The following is a 22,165-nucleotide window of genomic DNA, read 5'->3' on the forward strand; positions in this document are numbered from 1 at the left end:
TCCCATCATCGCTGGGCCGTTAAATATTCCTTCGAGAGCGAAACGGGAGCGGCAGCAGCACTAAAGGTGATTAAGTTAATTGATTTAAATTGGTTTGTTAGTTTATTTCATTCGTGTTGGTGCCGTAGTGGAGTCCAAATCCCAGACTGGAGTGAGTAAATTTCTCGACTAGTTTGGAATTGGGTCTCTGTTGTATGTTTACACATTTTCGCAGCACCGAAAAGTTAGAGTCAATATCCATAGCGCTAGCGCTATGAACTTGAACCGATGAATCGAAATTTACGCAATGTTTATGAGTTCGAAATTGATCTGTGGTAATCAAGTCGCTGTAAACAGAATAAACGATATTTTTTTCCGGACGCTTCTGTTAAAGTGAATCATGTCAATCTGCTATCGACGTAGATAGTAATGGACTCCCGGCTTGTTGATGGTTTCAGCCAAGCATGGTGCATTTATTTTAGTATTTTTACTCATTTGCATTCGTGTAAATTTAGAGGATATGGATTTTGTCTGGGAGGAGAGGGATTTTCTCGATTGAATCATGGTTGAGTTGATCATTACGTGGAAATTCTGTGTATGTACCAGCCAAATAATTGTAATCAATGACGAATAATCGAATGGCGTTTTTTTCTAATCTGATTCAGCCGATTCAGCCATCTGTCCATGATCTGGTTTCAACCCGGTTAATGTTGATTGATCCGATCGAATGTTAATCCGAAATGATTTGCATTGTGTAACTCGTAAGAAAGCAATTTCGTTTTGACAGTTTATTCTTCAGTTTCGAATCGTTCATTTTGCGCAATACGACTCTAGAGATTTTCCTTCTGATCTCGATACCACGTGTTATGCCTCAAAAAGTCTCAACACACTCTGCCCCCGATGATATCCATCGATCGTTCAAATTTTCCGAGGTGCTAATGTATGCCAATTGATGATAGTCAAAAGATGTATTGTGTTTTCTGAGTATTGCAAGCATCCCTGCCATCCACCTTATCCATTCCTTATCCGGCTTGCTCAAATATGATCATCGAAATAATTTTGGATAATAATATTTGTCACTTGAATTGAATTGTAGACGTAGAAACTGTTTTCATTTCATAAGCAACTAAGCAGCTACTTATGAGGCAAAGTTCAAGAATCTAACGCTACTTTATACCGCAGTTTATTTTTTTCACTGAATAATTAGCCGTTTTGCCATTTTTTCCTGATCGCTGTATCCGTAGTGTTTATGTATAAGAGAAGCGTATTGAAATTTATTACATTTAATGTGTGATGCTTTGGCAATATTCATTAGAAAATTTAAACACTTTGCTTTATTACAGCACCAACCGCGTTGGGCATGCAGGTGATCAATTGAAATTTCGTTTCAAACCAGAAGTAACCAGAAACAGATCCACAGAAGACGATACATATTTGCACCGGAGCCTTTCAGACGTAGTAGTTAACGATACTGTAGTATTGCATCAGCTGAGCGTCAACTCAAAAGTTGGCATCAATTGACCCTCACGATTCTTAATTGGACAATTGTGTGCCGAGAAAAGTGTCCATTCACTCTTTACAGTTTCCAAGATGCTCCATTTTAGCGGAGGTATAAAATATGGTGTAGAATTGATTTGAACCAGGAGAACGAATTGCTTGTTGTTGAATGTTTGGAGTATTTTGTTTATTGAAAACATAGCTTACCAACATGTGCATCTTGAAGTAAAGTTTCTAAACAACAGTTAGATGTATGTATAAGAAATATGGAGCCGCGTGGTACGTCAAAATGCATATACTAATTTCCACATTTTTCACTCGAAGTTTAAAGTCTGTCTCATCTGGAGAATTAAACTTAATAGTAACAGCTCGAAAATTAAAAAAAAATCACCAGGTAATAAGAATGGCTGGTGCTACCCAGCAATACCAATAAGATTTCGATAAAATACGAGAAAGGCAAAAATGATTCAATATCTGTCAAAAGTAATCTTGCTCTGCGAACAAGATAATTGTTGAACTGTCACTTTTAAGTTTAATTTGAGTTTAACTCTCCAAATGAGACAGATCCTTAGTCATAAAATTTTGCATCATGAAGCAAGTGTAACAATTTAAGCAAAATTCTTCAAGCTCTATAGAGTGCTTAAAGAGTTTAAAGTTTCTAAGGAAAATGACAATTAAATAAATGGGAAAGGGTGGTAAGATTATACGGCAAAAAAAATCCTGTGGGAGATTTTTTATTCTGTACTAGCTGCCCCGTCAAACTTCGTCTCACTAAAAATTGATTATTTTCAAATTTGTGTTTCATTTGTTTGGGACACTCTTCTTTAGGGCGGGGAGAAGTCTCAAACCATCATAAATACATTTCTTGTCTTCAAAAATGTCCACATGCCAAATTTGGTTCTATTTGCTTGATTAGTTCTCGAGGTATGAAGGGAAAATTACTGCATACAAATTTTCACGCCGATCAGTTTTCGAGTCTATAAAGGTTAGACAAACAAAAATTTATTTTTATGTATATAGATTCTTTTTCAATTATAAATTAGATTTCAAAAATACAACTCAATGAACCTTAGTCGAATCGAAATCCATTCGAATTATGAATTGAATAACGACATCTCAAGCAAGATGAATAGACAGCTAGGTGTTTCAATCTGCCCAGTTTATGGACGAGAAGAAGGCGGGGGTGAAAAATTCATTTTCGGTGCAAAACATAAACAAACCGGCTGGCTCTTCCATACTAAAATCCAAGATGGCTGAATCGTGAATTTGGCAGATTGGAACACCTAGTGGTGTATTCATCTTGATCTCAAGGTTCTAAATCCTTCATATTATCCAGCTTTTTACGCTAGCCATAAATTAACAAGGGGTGAATCAAATTTGACATATGCTGTGAACTTAATTTTTACAACATCTTGGTAATAAATTGAACTTCGATTTCCCTCGTTACCAACTTGAGATTTACTAGGTTGTTTGTTTTAATAAACAAATCAAAATTCAATTGAAATATCCAATGAACAAAAGAAATTCAGGCATTCACATTTTCTAATATTATATTCACTAGCTAATTCTTTTATTTAAGATTTTATTTGATGAATACAGACATATGTTTGAAAAATGTCTAAGTAAAGAAACATTAGTGTTGTATTCACCCTGTGTTGAAAACATTTTCGATACTAGCATTGGATTCAACAATAAAAGAGTTGGTGAATTGCAACGGTAAACGAAGCCACGCCACCATGAATACTGTAGAATGCTGTCCTTTCTGTATTGGAATCCGAGGCTCCTGCTATTCCTCTGTGAGGAAATCATTCGCAGCTATTTTTATGTTTTATTCCTAGCCGTTCGTTCGGTCTATTTAAAGCTTGCGGATGTAAACAAAAGGTTTACCTCATTGCACTCTTCTTCCAGAAGCCAGTCCGTAATATGTGCGTATTGTATTTGATCTGTAAATAAAGTCAGGGATCAATACGATCATTAGTCGCCCACCTCACGTTTTAGATGAACAATAATCTCATTCACAAATCTGTGTGAGAGATACCAGTGTTACTCGAATAACTTTATGTAGTCCCAAATTCGAGAATTTTAAGGTTCCCCCAAACACACGCGACGCGACAGTCGCGACGCGATTCTATCGCTTGGCGACAGTGATTCTGTCGCCGTTGGTATGGAAGCGTAAATGGAACATTGCCTGCAGCGACCCAACGATAGAATCGCGGCGACTAGTTGTCGCCGTCGCGGCGATGATATCGCTTAGGTCTGGGGGAGCCTTTACTCTCAAAACTATTTTTTTACGAGGTTCCTGAAGGTTCACATCTGACGGAAGATCACATAATGACCGCCCGGAGTTATTAACTTTGCGAAAGTGATACAGCGGCATTGCAATACCCTACTTATGTGGAACGCTTGTTTCCTTATATTTTAAAAATAACCAATAATCCAAATACGTTCACACCTGCCAAGCTTATATTTTCATGGATACCTAGAAGAAGTAAAAAATAATTATATGTTTCGATACGAGCATGCTCGAATTCCACACACTTAATTCTATTTACCGGGCTCGGTAACTGAATTACCGATTTCTCAACAGCTGAGCTCTCGGTAGTCACCTCGGTAATCGAATTCTATTACCGAGTGCTCGGTACAGGATTCATGATAATGAACTGTCAAAAAATACCGAGCAGATTTGTAACAGTTACTGAGCACTCGGTAAAAAAATACTGGTGGATCGGTAAAAATGTAACTGACTTCTGTAACTCAAATTACCGAGTTAAACTTAATAAAAATTTTCATCTTTCACATAAATAATAAAAAGCAATTGAAATTTCGGTTCTATAATTGTTTTTATGTATATGTAGTTATCAGGATACTTATGTTTTTTGCATCATAGTGATTGGTGATACATTTTTTCACTCTTGATTTCTCCCAGTGGCGCTACTCCACTCAGACCTCGGAATGCTACCTCAAAGGGAACGTCGTAGAGCCTCATCGCCGTCCTGAAAATTTGTTTCTAGAATTGAAGAATGCGATTTGTTTAGGAGCAACCTCGGGGGAAACAGAATTACACATACCTGCAGTCGGATACGAATCCAGAATCTAGTCAATAAAATGGTAACGCAGCGACGACGTCAACGACTGGTGATAAATATATAGTTTAAGTTTTTTCGCCTAGAAATGTATCAATCAAATTGATGAACAATTTTTTGTAAACTAGAAAAATATCTTGCGCTGATGCTGGTATGAAATATTGGAACTTACCTGATTATCATATGATTATATTTATTATAATTGATTTATACCGAAGCAACTAATCACGAAACAAATTCGTTTAATGAAATCGGTCTCAAGATTCCGATTCGCAAAAAATGGCGTCACATCAAGCGTCACGTGGTCGGAACTGTGAGCTCGGTATTTATTTTAACTGAGCTCAGTAAAGTGCATTTGATTTTACTGAGTGATCGGTTTAATTTTTGACAAGTGCAGAACATTTTGTTAGAACAGTGTTGATCGGTTATGCATAGTACCGAAACTCAGTATTCTATTTTGAACAACTGAGTCATCGGTAAAAATAAATACAGAAACCAGTAAATTATTTTTGATTAACTGAGTTCTCGGTGAAATTTTTCTTTTACCGAATAAAATCAGTAAAAAATATTACCGAGCTGAAATTCTCGATTTAAGTGTGCAAGCAAAATTACGACAGTCTAATGTTGTAAACAAACATTTTTTAGCGAAGCCCCGATTGCTAAGATCCATCTATAAAAATTATAGTGGACACAGCATGTGTCAAAAGGGGTGATTCAAAGTATTATGGCACTGGCTCGTAAAAAGCTGGATAAAGAGAAAATTTATCGAAAGCCCTTGAAAAGTCAATGTAAATACTATTAATTGTACAATGTACAGGTGTGAGTGTGTTACAGTGCTCGTAAAAATTCATGTTCGTCTTGAAATCGTGACTTGAGTTCACAGTTTCAATTGCAATGTTATTCTCATAACTATAGATCGTAATAAAAGTGTTCACCTCACCAGTAGATTACTTTTCAAATTTTGCGGAATTTCCTTCAGCTTGAGGTCGGCACAGTTGTATCCGATCATCTTCTGGTACCGCTCCAGCGTGCACCGTTTCGTCATGTCACTAGGCAGCGTGGCGAATCCGTTGGCGTAGCTGAGCGTTAGCGTTACCAGTGCACCTAGCGCTAGCAGCACACGTTTCCCAGTCAGCGTTGGTCGAGGCATCAGCATTGTCGTTGCCAATGTGGGTGGATGCGGGGGGTGGCTGGAACGGATCTGGAAGCAAATAAAAAGGTATTCGAATTTAATTGCAGAGAAGCTTTTACTATCTGGGAAGTGCATGTCGGTTGGAAACATGTAATCATGAGCGAATCGTTCTTTAGTGCGTTGATAAGGTGCCTACTTGAAGCTTTTACGTTGTCAGATTGGAAGTCGGCTACAGTTGACAAACTATACGGTGCTGTGATGAACAGTTGATAGATGAACAACAAATAGATGCTATGAGTGTACACATTTGCAGAATAAACATCGGAAATCACAATTTTCCGATGTTTTTGTTTTGAGTGGTCATTTATTTCATATCAGTATCAATCTAAATAATTTATTACAAATCTACGTTTGACAAACTGTCAAAGCCAGCAGCGAGAGATTCCCAACGTAAAATATAAATAAATACCGAATGATTTCCTATTAATAATAAGGGAATATTGCGTAAGGCATGCTCAACTATAAAGTAGCTCCAGAGTAATTAGCGTTTGTTCTGTTGTTGTCAGAATGTTTTATAAATCAAACTTTCAGAAATTGGCCCACTGGACGCTTCGATAAACAAATATTCGCAGTTTGCGCTAAGAATCATGTAATACATACAGTTGAAATTGATTCACCTCCGTTATTCACTTGGGGTCTCCAGTTAGACTTGCTTGAAAATGCGTTGGATTGCCAATCCGGTAATGGCGATTTCGATTCTCGGTCTGGTATAGGATGTTTTCGAGTGGAAAACATTATCGGCTCCCTGGACATGGTATATCCATTGTACTTGCCACAAAATATACATATTCATGCAATTGGTAGCCATAGAAAAGCTTTGAATTAATAACTGTGGAAATGCCAAGTTGAAATAGTCCATGTACCAGTTAGAATGTAGGGCCATTGAAAAAGAAGTAGAACTAATTAATTATTGATTGTAGAAAAAATCGCAAACACCAAGTGTTCGTTGGTTCTCCATGAGCACGATCCAAGTCTCAAGTTCGTTATCTCGAGTACTTAATCCTATACGATAAAGATATGTTTGAAAATATTGACATCAAATTAACAGTCGAAGTCGCAAAGTGCAGTAGAATTTGGGCAGCGACCAGTTCAAGCCGTATGATGTTGTATGCGAGTATAATACAAAACATGAACTTGAATTAAGCAGTGGGGTTCAGATTGAACTCATACACATACACACCCCTCTATAGATAACTTAAAAAACTCGGCATCCCTTAGTTCCCAAGGGATAAGAAGTGGAAACTTTCAGCGTAACCTGTAATACTCCATCAAAATATTTCCTACGGATTTTTTTTACATTTTACATTTCCCTCTGGCTTGGTGATTTTTTTTTTCTCTTAATGACCTTAATAATTATTTCTTCTTTTGGTGAAGGAAATAGCCAGTTTTAGTCGACATTTTGGTCATTATCAAATTTTGCCTTTCTCGAATACTTAGTTTGCGTAAAGGGTATATGTTGACTCCAAAACCGAACTATTGATAGAAGGTTCGGGGACCCATGTTGTTATATACCGATGATGGGTCATTAGGCCGAATGGTTATTGGGCCGAATGGCCATTAGGCCGAACGGTTATTACCGTGCGGGACCGAAATCCGTCCACTATATGAGATATCCACAAATTAAAGGGGGTTAAAGGTAATTAATGTAGAAATAATTTATTTTATCCTGTTCAGATACTTGGCAGTAAGCTTTTTGAGCATAGAAATGGAAAGAAGGCTTTGAAATTAAAACAACAAAAATCAAAAACAAATCTCCACCACCAAACGCGGAGCTTTTGCCGCCATTTTGTTTTCGGGTAGAGCATAATTGCACCAAAAGTAACTGTGTTTTAATTGCTAGATGCGAATCATTACATAAGATGAGCGGAATACAAATCGAAGGGATCGCTTCTCAAGGTGCGTATCGAACTATTTACAGTGGTAGTTTAGTCAATCAGACTACTTCAATTTAAATATTTAGTTGAAAAATAGCTGTACGGATTTTGAACCTTTGATTCGAAATCCGTCCAAGATGGACGGATTTCGAGTCAGGAGTAGTTGAATTTATTCATTATTTTATCATGTTTTTCATAGTTTTTAATAAGTAAATGTGACACACTTCAAAAGTAGAAGCCTCCATGCTCATGTGTCAATGGCAAACGTTTTATTTACATTTGATTCCTATTTTCTAATGACTTTTTCATATACTAAGGTGCTTAAGTGTACGGATTTCGATGCCCCACGGTAGGCCGAATTATGAGGAAAGCAGTGAGAAATGACAAGTGAGACGTGAGAAGGGAGTAGTGAGAAGTGAAAAATGGGAAGTAAAAAGAAGTGAGAAGTACGAAGTGAGATATGAGAAGTGAGAAGTAAGAAGTGAGAAGTGAGCAAGTAAGAAGTGAGAAGTGAGCAAGTAAGAAGTGAGAAGTGAGAAGTAAGAGTGAGAAGTGAGAAGTGAAAAGTGAAAAGTGAAAAATGAAAAGTGAAAAGTGAGAAGTGAGAAGTGAGAAGTGAGATGTGAGAAGTAAGAAGTGAGAAGTTTGAGGTGAGAAGTGAAAAGTGAGCAGTGAGGAGTTCAGTGAGAAGTAAGAGGTGAGAAGTGGGAAGTGAGTAATGAGAAGAAATATAAGAAAAGAAGAAAAAGAGGTGGAAGAAAGAAAGAAGAGAGAAGGAAGACAAAAGAGTGAAGAAACATTGAAAGAAGATAAAATGAAGAAAGAAAGTCAGGGATTGAATCCCAAAGAGAAAGAGCAAGTCTCTCACTTATCATCTCTGTATACATATACGATATGAAGCATAGCGCGAGAAACTTGTTTCGCAAGCTGTTATGATAAAGAACTGATTCGGGATGTTATACCCCATGATAAATTTCTTTCAGAAAGCTCCAAATGTGGGGAGTGTTATATCGGGACAGTTGAAATAAAACACGTCTGTTTTCCAGTTACGCAACCAACCAAGAGAGCTACTTTATTTCCGGGCTACTATGATTAGATATATTTAAATAATTCAAATAATTGAAACCCCTTCATACTTTGGTAACGCTCACCCGTTACCGATTCTACATTTCCTCCTTTTCTTTTATCTCTTAAACTACATATAATTCAAAGTTTGAAATCGCTTAGATAACTAGGTTGACGAATCACTCGTTGAGGTCGCTGATTGCACACTACTGTATTTGGATGTGTTTCGCTCAACGTTTGTTTCGATGTTCCTGGATAATTTGAGCATAATTCTGCATTTTCCCTTGTGTCGTGATGTTCAGCAAACGTTTTCGGTTTTGTTGTGCGATCCCCAGATCAAACGGGCTTAAGATGAGAAACATTCCTGTGTAGAATCCTGCCGGACTCCTTTGACTTGATCTTCGCGTCGGACCCAGTGCGTTGCAAGACTTCAAATTCTTCGGGACTGAAATTGCTGGCTAACTTGTTGTCCTTTACCATGCGCTTAGCTATAACAATATCCCCTACTCTTACCATGCTTGGATGTACACGTATACGATTATTCGCGTATTTTGCTTCTTTCAGTTTCCTGTTCTCAGCGATGGTATTTCCGGCAATTTATCCCTTAGAACTCTTCCGAACATCAACGCTGATGGCGCTACTCCAGTCGTCGAGTGAGGCGTAGAGTTATACATCAAGAGATACATCCTCAAATTCCACTTCCAGTCAGCATTAGACATTTCTTGACTGATTTGAAGACGCTTTTTCAGTGACCTGTTAGCTCTTTCGACTTCTCCGTTGGCCTGAGGCCAGTATGGTGTGGTTTTTATTAATTCAATCCCAAATTCGTCACAAAATTTAGCCATGGCTTCGCTCACGAATTGTGGACCATTGTCCGTTCTCATAGACTCAAGTATTCCGTAGCGACAGAAAGTTTCGTGGAGTGCCCGAATCGTTATTGTTGCTGTAATTTCTCGCATTAATTCATTCCACTGGCACACAGTTGCCTCTACTTTTGACACTTGCCTGCTGTTTTCTTTTACTGGCACACAGTTGCTATTTCAATCGGCACACTGTTGCCTCTATCTCCGGTATTCTCTGCTTTATCACTTGGCACACAGTTGCTGTTTCTATTGACACCATTAGCCGCACCCTTTCACATTTATTACTAGAATATACTTGCCAAATTGCACCATTTTTCTTTTTCAAATTCCACACCATCTATTTATTTCCATTCGTCTGCTTAGACCCTTCATACTTTGGTAACGCTCACCCGTTACCTATTCTGGCTCTGATGATGCATTTCAACTTGTTCTACATAGCTGTGCAATAACCAACACAAAAGGAGCAAAAACAAAGCAAGAATTACAATTTTTCTGTGGGGGCTGCCTATCCGATTCTGTACTCTCGCACTGGTATACAAGTTTGATAAATTTGTTATCATGGCTTGTTATGATTCGGAACAGTTTTTGCCTCGTTGTTCGTTATCTATCAAGAGCGATTTCGGCAAACCCTGAAGAAGGTAGAAAGGAAAAAAGGAAGATAGAAGAAAGTAAGAAGGAAGAGAGAAGAAAGAAATCAGGAAGCAAGAAATAAGAAAGAAGGAAAAAAATGAAAAAAGACAAAAAAAGAAGAAAGAAGGAAGAAAGGAAGAAGAAAGAAGGGAGAAAGAAGGACGAAAGAAGGAAAAAGAAGGAAGAAAGAAGGTAGAAAGAAGGCAGGAAGAAGAAGGAAAAATAAAGAAAGAAAGAAGGAAAAAAGAAAGAAGAAAGAAAGAAGGAAAAAAAAAAGAAGAGAGAAAGAAGGAGAAAAGAAAGAAGAAAGAAAGAAAAAAGGAAAGAACAAGCAAGAAAAAAAGAGGAAAGAAGGAAGAAAGAAAGAAGAAAGAGTGAAGTAAGAAGGAAGAAAGAAGGAAGAAAGAAGGAAGAAAGAAGGAAGAAAGAAGGAAGAAAGAAGGAAGAAAGAAGGAAGAAAAAAGGAAGAAAGAAAGAAGGAAGAAAGAAGGAAGAAAGAAGGCAGAAAGGAGGAAGAAAGAAGGATGAAAGAAGGAATAAAGAAGGAAGAAATAAGGAAGAAAGAAGGAAGAAAGAAGGAAGAAATAAGGAAGAAAAAAAAGTAAGAAAGAAAGACAAAAAAAGGAGAAAGAAGGATGAAAGAAGGAAGCAAGAAAGAAGAAAAAAGGAAGGAAGAAGGATGAAAAAAGGAAGAAAGAAGGGAGAAAAAAAGAATGAAGGAAGAACGGAAAGATTAAGAAGGAAGAAAGTAAGAAGAAAGAAGGGAGAAAGATGGACGAAAGAAGGAAGAAAGAAGTACGAAAGAAGTAAAAAGAAAGCTTGAGGTTGAGCTTGATTGACTGCTCGTAGTTGCTACTCCTTTATGACCAGATCAGCTGTTCTTGCACAGGGAACCAATAGATGTTTGCTTGGGACTAGCACACATCTTCAATGTACAAGTACTGGTGATCTCATTTGTTAGGTCATACTGGCGCCTGCCACGTCAGAATGCAAGTCAATGTAGGGAAGAGGGAAGGGAAGAGAAGGAAATGATTATGCAATCACTCGCCCACTGCAAGCCGTATATACCTCTGCACTTGCCACGAGTTCATGCGGAATTTGTTGGAATTTTTGGGTTGGGTTCGAGAGGCAGAGGTTCGTCTTGGTTAACGAGCTGCCATCGTGATAGATAGGAGAAGGCAACTGATGGAATTTCTAATTGGATGTAGGAAACGAGCTCTATAGTTCATTTCCAATTCTAGCAGATTACTGTTAGAATACTCAAGTTGAAGGTATAGGAATAGTAATGGAAACGTTATGGAAGTCCATTTCCAGTTCTAGCGATTGCTAGAACATGAGAAATATAGAGAAAGATACAAAGTAGGATAGTGGAACGGACCTGAGGTTGAATCCACGACCTCCTGCGTATGAGGCAGAAGCAGTAGCCATATGACTATCAAGCCCGCTGAAGAAAGAAGGAAAAAAGAAAGAAGAAAAAAAGAAAAAAAGAAGGAGGAAAGAAATAAGAAAGAGGGAAGTAAGAAGAAAGGAAGAAGGAAGGAAGAAGGAAGAAAGAAGAAAGAAAGAAGGAATGAAGAAGGGAGAAAGAAGCGTGAAAGTAGAGGTGTGCGCCGCCGCCGCCGACATTTTTGCATCGGGGAGAAAGAAGGACGAAAGAAGGAAGAAAGTAGGATGAAAGAAGGAAAAAACAAAGAAGAAATAAAGAAAAAAGGAAGGAACAAGGAAGAAAGCAGAAAGAGGGAAGTAAGAAGGAAGAAAGAAAGAAGAAAGAAGAAAGAAGGAAGAAAGAAAATAGAAAGAAGCGTGAAAGTAGAGGAGTGCGCCGCCGCGCCACGCCGCCGCCGCCGACAGTTTTTGGTACGCCGCCGCCGCTGACATTTTTGCATTGGCACGCCGCCTTCATAAAATTTGTCACGCTGCTGATCTATAATTTTCCACGCGGATTCAAAGAAGTCCGCAGAATTTTCAGCGGAAATTCCAAAGATTTAGTGGAATTTCCATAGAATTTTCTGATTGATCCCTACAACATCACGTTGCAACTCCAGATAATGTTTCGAATTGTTTGGAACTTTTTCGAAAAATCATTGGTTTTTCTTGAAAATTCCAAGCAATTTCTTGTTGAAATTTCGAAAAAAAAAACTCACCGAAAAAACTAAGAAAAAAAAAATCTGTAGAAATTGCGAAGGATATCTCGTTGAAATCCAGCGAATTTTTCGTTGAAATGGAATTTTTGAACAGTCCTCCAGCAGTACAGGGTGTTCAATAAGTTCGAATACAAATGTTTGATCATTGTGTTTGTAAGCCCAATGTACATATTCTGTATTAGTATTGGTGTCAGTGTTAGCGGTATTTATACGCTATAGGATGTGTGTGGTGTTGACATTCTGTCACTTGTTGTTTGTTTATTACGTGCGTTGAAAATGGATTGGGCATCATAAATAGCCATTTTTGAATTTCAAAATCATTGCGGTGTACTACAAAACTGAGGTTTTGGGGACGATTGGTGCCCCCTGTGGCCCGGCGCTTAGATGGAGATGAGCCCTACGTGTTCCAATAGGACAATAACCCTTTATACACGGAAATTGATATTTTAGCCTAATATGGGGACAATTTCATCGACTTTTTGGACAAAACTTTGCGACCTTACAGTTTCCCGGATTTGAACCCTCTTAACTTTTTTTGTGTGGTCCTTTATTATGTTAAAGCTGTACGAATACAAGGTCAGTAACTTGGAGCAGTTCAAGACGTAATTCTCAAAATCCGGAACGCAATGCCCATGCAGACCGTGCGTACCGCTTGCGATGGGTTTTAGAAACGCTCGTGAAGAAGTACAAAATAAAGGTCATTCCAAAAGAAATGTTACAAACGTTTCTTATAAACAATATTTTCAGTGAAATGCAACCGGGAAAAGAAATAATATAATTTCAATTTTTAAAATTTTTTTGAAGGTGTATTCGAACTTATTGAACACCCTGTAAGCCATTCCGCCAAGTTGTTTGACCGAATATGAATGCACCATTTGGCCTGAATAGATATTCAGCCGAAAGTGTCGTTCGGCATAATTGGTCATTTGGGATATTTTCATGACATTAACGGAAAAAATCTTTCGAATTTCGCTTGAAAAGTCTGACCAACTTCCCCAGATAATTCTTTATTTTTTTTCTACAGTATCTTCTTCTTATTATTTTTATTGGCGTTACATCCCCACACTGCGGCAGAGCCGCCTCGCAGCTTAGTGTTCATTAAGCATTTCCACGGTTATTAACTGCGAGGTTTGTAAGCCATGTTACCATTTTTGCATTCGTATATCATGAGGCTAACACGATGATACTTTTATGCCCAGGGAAGTCGAGACAATTTCCAACCCGGAAATTACCTAGACCGGCACCGGGAATCGAACCTAGCCACCCTCAGCAAGGTCTTGCTTTGTAGTCGGGCGTCTTACCACGGATTTTCCAAGGAAAGCTGTTTTGATTTTCAGCGGAATATTCGTCGGATTTTACACGAGGATCTCTTCGAATTTTCACGTGAAGTTGTTCCAAATTTCTGCAGAAAAATATTCGGAATATCCGCTAAACGTTCCTGTTAAATTTCTGTTGAGCATTGATGCTTCAACTTTGACTTTCTCAATCTAGATTAATTGGGTATAATATGATTTCAAACAAACAAACGCAAAACTAGCCTGCTAACGTTTGATTATCTGTCTCTTACACGCACACCGAAAAGAAAGGATTTGTTTTCATCGGGAAACACTTCCGATTTTAAAGGAATTTTCTTGGATTTCTACAGAAAATTCTTTATATTTTCCATAAGAAGTTCTTGGGAAATTCCATTGGCCGGAAGCGACAGACGACCGAAATGCCATTTGCCCTAACAGGTCGTCTGGCCGAAACGATCGTTCGTCCGAAGAAGTCATTAGACCGAAAATGACGTTTGGCCATTTGGCCTAAAATTTGGCCGTATGGCAAATTGTCAATTACTGAACGGATGGTAAGCAGCAAGATAAAAAGTCCATAAATAATGCAAAATTTGCATGAACAACTGAGAATTTTCCACAAAACACAAATAAATTGAACGTTTATCTGAAACTATTATCAGGTCGAAAATGGTTTGACCGAAAATGTAGTTTGGCCGAAAGCGACATACAGCCGAAAGGAACATTCGGTCGAACTGGTAATTTGACCGAAACAGTTGTTTGCCCTAACAGGTAGACGAGCTCGGTGGTCTAGTGGCTTGCGCTTCTGCCTTATAAGAAGGAGGTCGTGGGTTCAAGTCCAGGCTCGTCCGTTTCCTACTTTGTATTTCTATCTTGGTTCTTTCTGTGTTTCACGTTCTACCAAAACGATTCCTACTGTTATAACTTTCCACACAATCCCAAAACCTCCCGTGGCACCTATGAGAGGTCGTAGAGTTCTCTGCATCTTTCTTAAGTAGGTGTCAAACTAACCATCCTTCCCCTTCCTCAGCATTCGCAAGGACGTGGCCAGGACAGATCTCGACTATTGGAGAGTGCATTGCTTCCATCTAAGAGATAGTGATTAGTCCCAAATCAATATCTGTGGTAACGGATGAAAGTGCTGCTACTCTCATACAATAGTCTTGGCTTGTACCACCTACGAGATTGTGCGAATTGCTCAATGCTAATGCTAACAGTTGTTTGCCCTAACAGGTCGTTTGACTGAAAATGCCGATCGGCCGAAAAAGTCGTTTGACCGAATAGATCATTTGACCAAAAATGCAATTTGGTAAGAATGGTCATTTGGCAGAAACAGTCATTTGGCCAAAAAAAAAAATTTTCTGCAAAACAACCATTTCGGCCAAATAACATTTTCTGCGAAAAGAGTCTTTCGGTTGAGTTGATCATTTTGCCAGAAAGTGGATGAAATGGATTGTATTGAATTCTGTGCGTGACATAACTTAGTCAATTTTGTTCGATTCTCCCCTAATCTCATGATTTAGTTAAATAAGCTGCTCGCGTTTAAAACGATGTTTGCTGGTACACATCTATCCAAGATACATGAAGACAGCATATATTTCCCCAAAATATAAAAAAGAGAATTAATCAACGGAAAATTTTATTTGCCTCTCTCGGAGAGGTACCAAATATCACTCAAGTGTTGATAGAATATTAAATGGACTGCATTGAGTGCTGTACGTGACATATCTCAAATTTTGGCCGATTCTCACATAAGCTCATGATTTAGTTAACGAAAAGTTTCTGGAAAGTAATTTCTTACGTTTAAAATGATCTTGCTAGTACAAATCTATTCAAAATACTAAGTATCTTGAATCGATTTGTACCAGCTAAGATCATTTTAAACGAGAGAAAATACCGCCATGCCATTTTTAAATTCAAGTTGACCGACTTCCGGTTAGTTAAAATGACCGGAAACCATTTCAATATCAACGACCGGAAAACATTCCAAGAATTCCTCCGGGAGTTCTTCCAAGTGTTCTTCGCAGAAATTTCTCCAGAAGTTCCACCGAAAGCTCCCCAAAGGAATGTTCCTCCCAGAATTCCTCCGGATGGTCATCTATAAAATTTCCCGAAAGTTCATCAAATGAATTACTCCGGAAATTGATCCGTAAGTTTATCCGTAATTTTCTCCAGGAATTCCTCTGAAAATTCCTCCAGGTGTTCCTCGAAGAAATTCATCCAGAAGTTCCTCGAAGGAATTCATCCGGAAGTTCTGCATAGGAATCCATCCGGATTTCCTCGAAGGAATTCCTTCGGAAGTACCTCGAAGGAATTCATCCGGAAGTTCTACAAAGGAATTTCTCTGAAAGTTCTTCAAAGCAATTCCTCCGGAAGTTCCTTCAAGGAGTTCCTCTGGAACTTCCTCACAGGAATTTGGGGAACTTCCGGAGGAATTCATTTGCGGAACTTTCGGAGGAATTCCTTTGATGAACTTCCGGACGAATTTCTTTGTAGAACTTCCGGAGGAATTCCTTTGAGGGACACTTGGAAGAACTCCCGGATGAGTTACTGGAGGAACTACTTTTTAACTAAATTATGTAACGTTGTTCTATGTGGGACGTGTGTGATGCCCGGGTACATGGCAGGAGAAGTTTCAAGAGAAGACAACGTGAGCCACGCACCACGTGGTTGTATAGGTGTGACGAAATCGCTGCTGTACTTACTGAATATCACCAAAACGCTCATTAGACCAGTCAACAAATACGAGACCTTAACGATGCTCATGGAGGACCAACGCGCATTTGGAGTTTTTGGTGGCTCGATCAGATAGAAGACTGTTCATAAGCTGAATAGGAATTTATCGTTTGAAGTTTTCAGCTTTCATATGTTATAGTTATGCATCTTGCTATCATAATTCCGCTGTTGAATAAGTCAAGGAAGCATGGAGATGGTTAATTATTGGGATGTTGACATGGGTAATCGTGCGCGTAATATTGATACCGCTTGGTGTTGGTTGAGGTACTCAAGTACTCTTTTGTAGTATGATTTTTCATCGGTCGTTCATCAGCTTGTTATTTGACTGTCGGTGAGAGTGATGATCCATTCTCACCGATGACGAAATGTCGTAAAATCGACAACATAATAAAATGCAATAACTTCGGCAAAGGTACATTAATTTTGGTAAATTTGCTTGCTTTTCGTACTGAAATAACGCTACCAAACAAGAAGATGATAAGATTTGAATTGCTTATATAAAATAAAATTGTTTCCATTGGAAAAAGTCAAAAATTACTTCAGCTAGGAGTGATTGTGCTTTTATCTTGCGTTAGAATAAGTAAACATTTCCGTAACGCTGGTAGATCACTTTTACGTAGTGTATTGGAGTAAGATCTACCAAACCGAGCCCTAGCTTAATCCATTTTTCGAGCTAGGGCAAAAATTTGTGGTAGTAAGGATTCATCGTATTTAGTCCTCGCTACCAATTGCAGTCTCTGAATTATAACTGCAGATGCTAAGACTGTATGTAGCGGAAGAACTTTTCAAGCAACTAGTTAAAAAACCTCGGTGCCCATCGTCCTAGGCTGGACTGATTACTGGAAAAAATCGAGTTAGGGGTTCAAATACGTACTAACTCTTCGTGAACTGGTGAACAATGGTAGTGAGAGGCACACGCAAAAATTCTTGCTACTGAACAAATTCTTTAGCTGGTTTTGTAGATAGAGATGAATCCCGGGTTTTTAGCTTTACTGATCATATTCTAGAACCAAGACAAAGATGTGGCTAGGGCTCCGATGCATGGCCGAATAACAGTATTACTGTTCTGTTTTCTCAATAAAGTATTAATAAAAGGCGCGCCTTCAATGAGATTGTTCTTTGTGAAGGGCCTAAATACTCTAAATAGCATAACCTTGTCAAGATACTCTTAAAAACAAAACAAAAACTGTATCGAAACAGATACTGCATTGCTTCTCAATAGTAATAAAGTAATTCGACATGCACTTATACACTAAGGATACGAAGAATGCTACAATCAGGGTTTCGACTTTTCGTCTCAATAAGACCAAAGCAAGCGTTTTTCGGACCAAGGGAAAATCTTGTTTCGTTGTTTGTGTTGAGGATCATATTTCACCCACCAATCTTTTCCAATTAGCATTCGAAGATGAACGAAAATCTTGCCTATTAGATGAAAATCCTTTTTCGTTTCATTACTTTCACCTCTCACTCACTTTTCGCGAGAATTATCGCAGAACAATCACAAAATTTTATAATTGCGCCGGGATTTGAACCCAGAATAGTAACAATAATAGCTGTGGGGATGCGCTTACTTTAGCCACACTACCACGCTATCTGTGTGAAAGCGTTAAGTTATTTGTTCCACATAAGCTACTACCATTTGCATTGATGATGCCACGAAAAGACTCGAATATTAAAGAAAAAGAGCAAAGCGGCAATCGAAGTGAGCGAAAATTTGTTAGCACTCCGCAGGCTGTTTTTCTTTCCCGAAAAGGGATTTCTCCCCGAAAACTTTCGTGAGGGAAAATCATGTGCTCCTGAGATTGAGTGAGCATTTCGAACCTCTAAATCTAATAACTGGTCGCAGTGGCACACCCGAACAGGAAAAAAAGTAAACATTTAGTGAGCAAAAGTCCAAAATACAACGGAAAATTTGTTTCAACTTCGTTTGAATTTGCAGCTGATTTGTTTGCTAATCATAATACAGCAGATCATTTTTGAGTTCGATATAAAAATCCCCAAAAATCACTGCTTTCTACCCATAATGCCATAACGATGTGCTAATGTCAGTTAATTCCCTTAGCGCATAAACTAAAGTCCATTGGAGCATAATGAAATGTAATGTATCCGACAATCAATACGACATCGTAACAGTGTTTACCGAAAATCGTGTCGCGGTTCACTGCACATTAACGGAATTAATCATGCATGTATGCTGCCCAAAAGGGTACCCACCCGATGACAATGGATGATTCGATTAGAACGTGAGCTACCTTGATGAGAATATTGATTGAAGTCGATAAATGGAACACACTTGGGATTGTTCACTTTTTTTTGGGTAGCAAATTCATGACAAATTTTTTTTTTGAGAAATTAACGTTTCATAGTCGTAATGGGAATTGAAACTATGTTTTTAATCTTTCCATGATGTTTTGGTCTATCTATCTGCAGAATAGACCGAGATGTCAAAATTAGTCTCATAGTCACATAGTTTTAGTTCCCATAAATATTGCGAATTACATCTAATTTACGTTATCTCTAATAAACAACAGGGCGAAAAATTCTTAGCGTGTTGCATACTCGTTTGGTTGAACGCACGTTCAATTGGAAAGAAATGTTCGATGTTTCAATATGAGATGCGAATATAGGGCATGTAGTCCGTGATTAGATATTAGTACTAACTTCTAGGTAAACAGTGACGCAGCGCTTATGTCAATTCGAGTTCCTTTTCACACAGGCAGTCCCATCAATTCATTAGGTAGACTGTGGCTACTGTTCCAGCAACAATTATCACAATACCCCGGTGCAATCTATTTCCATTTCCGATTTGTATTATTTACCCAGTCGAGTTTCACACGTGAACAAATTACTAATTGAATCTACCAGCAATTACAAGCTGAACAATCTCCCACTGCGAATCTATGTGAAAACAATTCCGACAAATTAAAATCGACAATCGTTGTAATTAGCAATCCGCGTGGCATCATATTTCCAGACTGATTTGTATGATCAGAGACGTTGATGTTATCAATCTATGCTATCCGATCCGTTTGTTGGCGTACAGTCAGCGTGCACTACGCGGAGTGCAATTGATAGGAGTGCTTTATATTTTTACTTCTGTGTAGTCACATTTCACACGCCCAAGTGCCAAACAATATGTCATGGGTCTTTTTTTCGCTTATGCTGTTTAACGGTCGACTTAATCGCTATTGTCATGTGCCATCAGTCACCTCTTTCAATGGTCAATAAATAGTTTTTCACGCTATTCATTGCTACACATGAATCATATTATCTTTTCTCGGAAGAGCATGATGCGATTCGGTTCTTGCACCTTTTCAGAACTTCTCCTGTACTTTCTACAGGAAACGTCAATTTTTCAATTTGACTGTACGTTGGATGTGGATACTGAGCATGGTCCAGGAAAAAAATGGGGCCAAGTGCTTTGGTGTTCGCTGTGTGTTGAGTTATGAGTATGTTAGCCAGCCCCAACATGAATGTATTGTTTCGAGCGCAGCATCTTCCTGTGCAACCAAGTTGGACACACTTGTTACATGTGAGACAGCTTTAATTGGTTTAATTCTGCTTAATTGAGTCGAATATTCTGATGTTGCTATATAGGTTGAGTTTGCTATACATGCTCGAGTTAGTAAACCGCGAGTCATGATCTTTTGGGAAGCATTCTTACTATAGAATCAATGAGAACGGCAACCCGTTGATCGAGCATTTTTGTTACCGGTCAGTGTGGGTGGAACCGGTGCATCTTTGTACGAGAGGAGAATTGAACGATCTATTGTTGGATCATTTGATTGTGCGCTGCACTGGGGGCTAGGTTTGTTTGATACGATTATGTATGTAGGTAGAGACGATTTCGTATTTTCATGTCAATTGATGAGATTGATGTTTTGATATGGAATCAGTCAGCATGCCATAAACTTGAGCAAGAGTTAGTACTAAGCCTTGGTCGTAAATTTTAAAAATACAGGCAAGGTAGGATTAGTTTGTGTTCGTTAATGATTATGAAAGCATACAACAAAGGTATTTTAAGATACGTTTTGAGAATGTATGAGAACACCTTCCGTCGGTTTTTGTATTTTGTTTTTCTGAAGATAATAGAGAAGGGCAGATAACACAGTCTTACAATGGATTTTTCTAACTGGCCAATCAGGCTTGTCATGTAAGGAGCGTGGATGATTTACTAACCATAATATGTATTACGGTGTTAATTGTTATAACCACTAGATTACTGTATTTGAGACTGCATTCTACTGCCTGTTACATTATTGATTTCATTGAGCAATGATGTAATCTTCTATTGGTTTGTGTTGATTTGTATTCTAATACCCTCTACTTACAGTTTTGGAACACTCTTAACGGCGTTCATGATATTCTATTCACTTTGTAACGGTAAGGAATCATCTGCGCAATAGGTCAATGCGTGAATACTTGAAAATCATATTGCTTTTTATCACTTAAATAATCTATACTTCTAACTTAAAAAAATGGATTTTTTCTAATTAATAATCTCATTATTTATTCAAGTCTGTGTGGTACAGAAACATGCATGCATGAAACATTGCATGTTGCCACCTACGCAGTCTACGAAATGTTCGGGAATATGTTGCAAGAATGCCGGACAGCAACCCTGCAAAGTGCAAAGATGGTGTTCGCTTCCGATCCGGCAGGTACGAGACGACGTGAAGCGCAGCGAGCGAGGTGGGCTGACCAGGTACAGAACGACTTGGCGAGGATGCAGAGATGCGGCCTCGAACCGTGTATTATGACGTCATATAGTTGATTCAGTGTTATCTGTTAAGATGTAAGCTAAAAAAATGAATAAAATAATAATCTTCGATCTACCTTTTTTGCTCGCTCGCACCTCGCCTTCTTGTGCCCGTCGAATCGCCACCGAAAACAGTTTTCACCGTGTTATGGAAACTCATATGTGAATATGTACGTTATGTGGAAGATATTGATTTGAAAAATGTATTGGAGGTAACCACTTTCCCTTCGATGGGACTCGAACCCATGACCCTACAGTAGGGTCATGGGTTCGAGTCCCATCGAAGGGAAAGTGGTTACCTCCAATACATTTTTCAAATCAATATCTTCCACATAACGTACATATTCACATATGAGTTTCCATAACATTGTAAATTAACGTCCAAGTCGGGTGGTTTAATCCCCGGAAATAGGCAATTAACTTTGATTGAACTGAATTTTTACCGGATTATGGTCCAACATTATGTCTACGTGTCCGGCCCACCACAATCAATCGATTTTCACGGTGTTAACGGTGGATGGTTACCCCAACAGCCACTGTGCGTCATTGTTCATTCCACTCCTTTACTTCTTTACAGTCCCATGTAGATTGGAAATCAAGCAAGCATGGGACTGTTATGAATTTATGGACAGGTGTACCCTATTTTAGATGGTTTGCAGCACTTCATTTTCAAATAGTCCCAGTGCATTGTCGAGTTCTCGTGCCCGTAGCGAACTACCGATGAGAGTTTTGTAGATGGTCAATTCAGTAGATTTCTACCCTGCTGAAAGAAGTTCAGCACCCAATCACGGCTCCAAACCCTGTTGGCAACAGTGATGAAACAAAAACACACGAGAGCACACACACTTACCGACCGCACAAAGCAGAACGAAATATTTTAATGATCGCGCGAGCGTTCTGCGTGCTGAAGGAAACACGATTGAACGCGCACTCTTAATTTTCTAATGTTCCGATTTACTGATTTTTTAATTTTACGATTTTCTTTTTTTTTTCATTTTAATTTTCTGATTTTTCATTTTTCTGCGTTTCCAAATTGCCAAATATCTGAGTT

At 38.5% G+C, this 22,165-nt stretch overlaps 1 protein-coding gene across 1 annotated transcript in view; it reads right to left on the reverse strand.

The window, feature by feature from the left end:
- The window catches only part of LOC134211474 (leucine-rich repeat and death domain-containing protein 1-like), a 43,182-nt gene that overhangs the window by 15,348 nt on the left and 5,669 nt on the right, over positions 1-22,165 (reverse strand). The window contains exon 2 of the mRNA XM_062688356.1: positions 5,500-5,760. Within this exon, the coding sequence (XP_062544340.1) occupies positions 5,500-5,715 (216 nt within the window). The 5' untranslated portion in view covers positions 5,716-5,760. The remainder of the gene's footprint in view (positions 1-5,499; positions 5,761-22,165) is intronic.

Source organism: Armigeres subalbatus, chromosome 2, assembly GCF_024139115.2.
Source record: "Armigeres subalbatus isolate Guangzhou_Male chromosome 2, GZ_Asu_2, whole genome shotgun sequence".
Classification (NCBI taxonomy): domain Eukaryota; kingdom Metazoa; phylum Arthropoda; class Insecta; order Diptera; family Culicidae; genus Armigeres; species Armigeres subalbatus.